Source organism: Coregonus clupeaformis, chromosome 16 (assembly GCF_020615455.1).
Source record: "Coregonus clupeaformis isolate EN_2021a chromosome 16, ASM2061545v1, whole genome shotgun sequence".
Classification (NCBI taxonomy): domain Eukaryota; kingdom Metazoa; phylum Chordata; class Actinopteri; order Salmoniformes; family Salmonidae; genus Coregonus; species Coregonus clupeaformis.
Window position 1 is genome coordinate 13,535,211 of NC_059207.1, and position 6,000 is coordinate 13,541,210.

The following is a 6,000-nucleotide window of genomic DNA, read 5'->3' on the forward strand; positions in this document are numbered from 1 at the left end:
AATAGTAATTAACTAGAGATTTCTTTTAAATCATGGTTATGGATAGAAATGTGACATTTTGTTTTAATTTCACTAGAGAAATGTGATGGATTCGTGGTCCTACGATGTTATCTTGTCTTCCTCAGGGACATGCCCTCCTCCTTCAAGGGTAAATGTGGTCAAATCCTCTACTCATTAGAGGCTAAGTTGACCAGGTCAATGAGGTTTGCCACCAAAGCCAAGACTGATTTCACCTTTGTCTCAAAGGCAGACCTGTCTATGATCCCATATCTAATGGTAAGGACCAGTATTAGGCTATATTGTCACTACTAGGGCCCAGAGTTTAGTTATCACACATTCCTGCCTGTCATGTAGAATATAATGTTTGTGTTACACCCACAACTAACATTGATCAAGTCAAGTGATAACTTCCTGGTCACATGGTCTGGAAAAACTCCTGGCCTTATGTCTTTATTTATTAGGATCCCCATCAGTTGTTGCTCACGCAGCAGCTACTCTTCCTGGGGTCCACTCAAAACATAAAACATTAAATGATACAGAACATTCATGGACAACAAAAGCTCAAGGACCGAACTACATACATTTAAAACAAGAATAATATAAATAAAAAGTAATGTACTGACAAAATACTTACAAAAACAGAAAGACTTATACTCTAGGCCTACCTACAGTATCAACAGTCAATTCCATACATCCAATACTTACAGATCAGCATACATATACAAACAAGTTATTTAGGTCAGACAGGGGAAACACATTCTATAACACATTCCTTTTTTGTCACTAAATAAATAATATTTTTCGCTCCCCAAACTGACATGGATCCAGATATAACTTCATTGTGACTGCTGTGTGTCACATTTTTCAGAAACCTCAGCATGGGACCAAGGATAAGAATGTTATGTTCTTTGCATCTGGAAAAATCTATGTGAGCATTCACACTGAGAGGCAGGGATACCAGCAAGGTAACGATTGATATTGAGCTGTACATAAAAAACTTTACCACCTGTCTCAAATAAACTGGGGTGAAAAATACTCAAGTCGGATCTCTACTAACCAAATAGGTTTCATTTTTGAGGGGGACTGTGTCTTACCCATCCAGCAGCACTTCCTACTCCGCCCCACCATATTGGACCTGAACCAGCATACACATCTAACCTCATTCAGGTTTTAAATCTATTTGTACAGGAGAGGCTCTGAAAGTCAGGGCAATTATTGTCAACAACTCAACTCGCTCAGTGACCCCAAAATACTACCTGTATGAAAAGCAGTGTTTCTACGCCCAGAATAAGAGGAGAGTCCACACCCACAACATCTTGAAGGAGAAGGGTGATCGGGTCCCTGCTGGCACTCAGCAGACGGTGACCCAAATTCTGACCATCCCTCCACAACTCCCTGCCACCATCTTCAACTGTCCTATACTCAAATTGGAGTACCGATTGAAGGTAGCTACCTACATACACTACCGTTCAAAAGTTTGGGTCGCTTAGAAATGTCCTTGTTCTCCAAAGAAAAGCAATTTTTTTGTCCATTAAAATAACATAAAATTGATCAGAAATACAGTGTAGACATTGTTAATGTTGTAAATGGCTATTGTAGCTGGAAACAGCTGATTTTTTATGGAATATCTACATAGGCATACAGAGGCCCATTATCAGCAACCATAATAATAATAATATAATATGCCATTTAGCAGACGCTTTTATCCAAAGCGACTTACAGTCATGCGTGCATACATTATTTTTTTTTTGTGTATGGGTGGTCCCGGGGATCGAACCCACTACCTTGGCGTTACAAGCGCCGTGCTCTACCAGCTGAGCTACAGCAAACACAACGTGCCATTGGAACACAGGACTGATGGTTGCTGATAATGGGCCTCTGTACGCCTATGTAGATATTCCATAAAAAATCAGCCGTTTCCAGCTACAATAGCCATGTACAACATTAACAATGTCTACACTGTATTTCTGATCAATTTTATGTTATTTTAATGGACAAAAAAAATTGCTTTTCTTTCGAAAAACAAGGACATTTCTAAGTGACCCCAAACTTTTCAACGGTAGTGTATGTGATAGGATGAATCTGAACTGCAGAGCTCCAGACACCAAATGAACAACTATGTTTTAAGTTTCCAATTATTCAAACAAGCCTTTTGTAATACTTGTTGTGTTTCTATTCTTTCAGGTCGTTCTTGATGTTAAACTGGCCATAGACCCTGAGATCAAGCTACCTATTGTTGTTCTTACTGCAACTCAAACTCTTGGACAGGAACCCCCACCTTACTCCAGTTTTGGTTTTGAGTCACAAGTCCCAACAGCCTCTGAGCTACCACCCCCCTACGAAATGTTTGCTTCCTCGTCAAATTTCTATGGAAAATTGTAGAGACACAGAGATTCTCAATTGGGCAAAAGTCCATCCTCTCCTCAACTCCTCCATCCTCCTCTCTTCCGTGACCCAGAACGGAGGAGTTTGCTCCTTGATAGGTATCCTACCGGAGTACTACATGGAAGAGTTTTGAAATGCGCCACATCCCCTTTGAATCAGTTGTTGTTTTGTCGGAGGAGAAAAGTATGTACCTTTAAAATGATATGCTACTCATCGTTTTATCTATAACATTTCAGGCACAACTAGCTACATTTATTTTTACCACTTCACACAGTTTATTAGGTACACCCATCTAGTACCGGGTCGAACCCCCCTTTGCCTTCAGAACAGCCTGAATGGATGCACCTGGTCAGCAACAATATTTAAATACGCTGTGGCGTTGAAGGGTCGACAAGTTGTGCGTTCCCTAGATGCCGCTCTGAACACCACTGTTGTACTGCGCCGCTTGTGGCCCGACTGTTAGACATTTACATTTACGTCATTTAGCAGACGCTCTTATCCAGAGCGACTTACAAATAGGTGCATTCACCTTATAGCCAGTGGGATAACCTCTTTACAAAGTTGTTTTTTATTTTTATTTTTTCGGGGGGGTGGGGGGGGTGGGTTGGAGTAAAGGGGGGGGGGTAGAAGGATTACTTTATCCTATCCCAGGTATTCCTTAAAGAGGTGGGGTTTCAAATGTCTCCGGAAGGTGGTGAGTGACTCCGCTGTCCTGGCGTCGTGAGGGAGCTTGTTCCACCATTGGGGTGCCAGAGCAGCGAACAGTTTTGACTGGGCTGAGCGGGAACTATGCTTCCGCAGAGGTAGGGGGGCCAGCAGGCCAGAGGTGGATGAACGCAGTGCCCTCGTTTGGGTGTAGGGACTGATCAGAGCCTGAAGGTAAGGAGGTGCCGTTCCCCTCACAGCTCCGTAGGCAAGCACCATGGTCTTGTAGCAGATGCGAGCTTTAACTGGAAGCCAGTGGAGTGTGCGGAGGAGCGGGGTGACGTGAGAGAACTTTGGAAGGTTGAACACCAGACGGGCTGCGGCATTCTGGATGAGTTGTAGGGGTTTAATGGCACAGGCAGGGAGCCCAGCCAACAGTGAGTTGCAGTAATCCAGACGGGAGATGACAAGTGCCTGGATTAGGACCTGTGCCGCTTCCTGTTAGCTTGCACGATTCTTGCCATTCTCATCAACGAGCTGTTTTCACCCACAGGACTGCCGCTGACTGGATGTTTTTTGTTTGTTGCACCATTGTTGGTAAACCCTAGAGACTGTCGTGCGGGAAAAGCCCAGGAGGGTGGCCATTTCTGTGATACTGGATCCGGCGCGCCTGGCACCGACCATCATTCCATGCTCAAAGTCGCTTAGGTCACTTGTTTTGCCCATTCTAATGTTCAATCGAACAGTAACTGAATGCCTCAATGCCTGTCTGACTGCTTTATATAGCAAGCCACGGTCACGCGTGACTCGCTGTCTGTAGGAGCGATCTATTTTCGTGAAAGGGATGGTGTACCTAATAATCTGGCCGGTGAGTGTATGTTTTGAAATTCTCCTCTGTAAACATGAGATGCTAGTCGACAAGGAAAGTCTAATTTCATACCAGCGTAGTTGTTTCCACGTTTCCTCTCCTTGCCGCCTCGGCCTCGATTACCTTTGACCTTTTTCAAAAAGATGGGAAGAGAGGACAGCGGCGATGATGTGAGGAATTGAGCAAATTCTATTGATATTCTCCTGGAGAAAGGAAGATGGAGGGTGAACAATTTCAGAAGAATTGGAATTGATTGTATTGTATTGTCTAACCATTTCTTCCTACACTTTTATTGGTATTTATTTTTTATATGCATTTTTGTATGCATGCATGACTGTAAGTTGCTTTGGATGAAAGCTTCTGCTAAATGGCATATTATTATTATATTATTAATATTATATTATTATTAGCACATATACTTATTGCTATTTTACCTGCCTTGATTTTAAATGTATGCATGTTGCCTTAGAAAAGCTTTGAGAACTAATAAAAAGCACTATACAAATTAAATATATTATTATTACTATTTGCAATGAACAAATCCCCAAACATTACAGTAAAGCTAGGATTAGCCAACTAAAGACTTGTGCAAAGACAATTATTTAATTTATGGAAAACAAATGTGAGGGATAAAGTATAGGCTACACAGAGATGTAATCACCTATTCAAAAGTCAGGGGGAAAAGGCTACATGTCTTTTTTAATTGATAAGATAGGCCTATTACAATTTTTTATGAGCGCATACAAATCAGGGATATTTGATGGAAATTTCTGTATATCAGTGTAGCCTCATCGAGAACCAGGCTTCAGAAAGCCTGGTGAAGTCAATGGCAGAAAGTAGCCAAAAAGGGGTAGAAATTAAAACCTGAAGGAGGTTGGATGTGTATGCATGCTTGTTCAGGTCCAATATGGATGGGGCGGAATAGGAAGTGCTGCTGGATGCGTACAACACAGTCCCCCTAGAGCCTAGACTTGGGCAAGCAGAGAGATGGAAGCAACATTGTTACATGAACATTACTTGGATGCAATATGAATTTAATGTATTAGTTTTACCACAGAAGCAACCGCTGATGTCAGATTTAAAACAGGTCTACTCTGATTTTGGAAGGCTATCCATGCATTTGTACCAGCATGTCTCTTGTAACTAGAGGTGAAAAAAACTCTAGATCAACTCTACTGTACACACAGAAATGCATACAAAGCTCTCTCTCGCCCTCCATTTGGCAAATCTGACCATAACTCCATCCTCTTAATTCCAGTTTACAAGCAAAAACTCAAACAGGATTTACCAGTGATGTGCTCAATTACTATTTTTTTGTGTATTGGGTATATGTTGTGAAATTGTTAGATATTACTTGTTAGATATTCTTGCACTGTCGGAGCTAGAAGCACAAGCATTTCGCTACACCCGCTATAACATCTGCTAAACACGTGTATGTGACAAATAAAATTTGATTTGATTTTGATTTGATGTGCTCAATATGGAAATGGTTCGATTCCGATTAAGTGGACGCTAAACTACAGGACTGTTTCGCTAGCACAGATTGGAATATGTTTTGGGATTCATCCGATGGCATTGAGGAGTTTACCACATCAGTCACCGGCTTCATTAATAAATGACTTTCGCCCCTGTAGCCATGAAATGCTTTGAAAGGCTGGTCATGGCTCACATCAACACCATCATCCCAGAAACCTGGACCACTCCGATTTGCATACCGCCCCAACAGATCCATAGATGACGCAATCTCTATTGCACACCGCACTGACCTTTCCCACCTGGACAAAATGAACACCTACGTGAGAATACAGCTCAGCATTCAACACTATAGTGCCCTCCAAGCTCATCACTGAGCTAAGGATCCTGGGATTAAACACCTCACTATGCAATTGGATACTGGACTTTATGACGGGCCGCCCCCAGGTGGTGAGGGTAGGCAACAACTCATCGGCAACGCAGACCATCATCACGGGGGCCACTCAGGGGTGCGTGCTTAGCCGCCTCCTGTACTCCCTGTTCACCCACGATTGCGTGGCCGCACACGACACCAACACCATCATTGAGTTTGCTGACAACATGACAGTGGTAGGCCTGATCACCTACGA

General features: G+C 42.6%; 1 protein-coding gene across 1 annotated transcript; it reads left to right on the forward strand.

The window, feature by feature from the left end:
• Window positions 1-129: 129 nt before the first annotated feature.
• Window positions 130-2,382, forward strand: LOC121584275 (arrestin domain-containing protein 3-like). Its single transcript, XM_041900102.2, has 4 exons — window positions 130-276; window positions 869-965; window positions 1,189-1,445; window positions 2,185-2,382. The coding sequence occupies exons 1-4, from the start codon at window positions 130-132 to the stop codon at window positions 2,380-2,382; spliced, it is 699 nt and encodes a 232-aa protein (XP_041756036.2).
• Window positions 2,383-6,000: the final 3,618 nt, after the last annotated feature.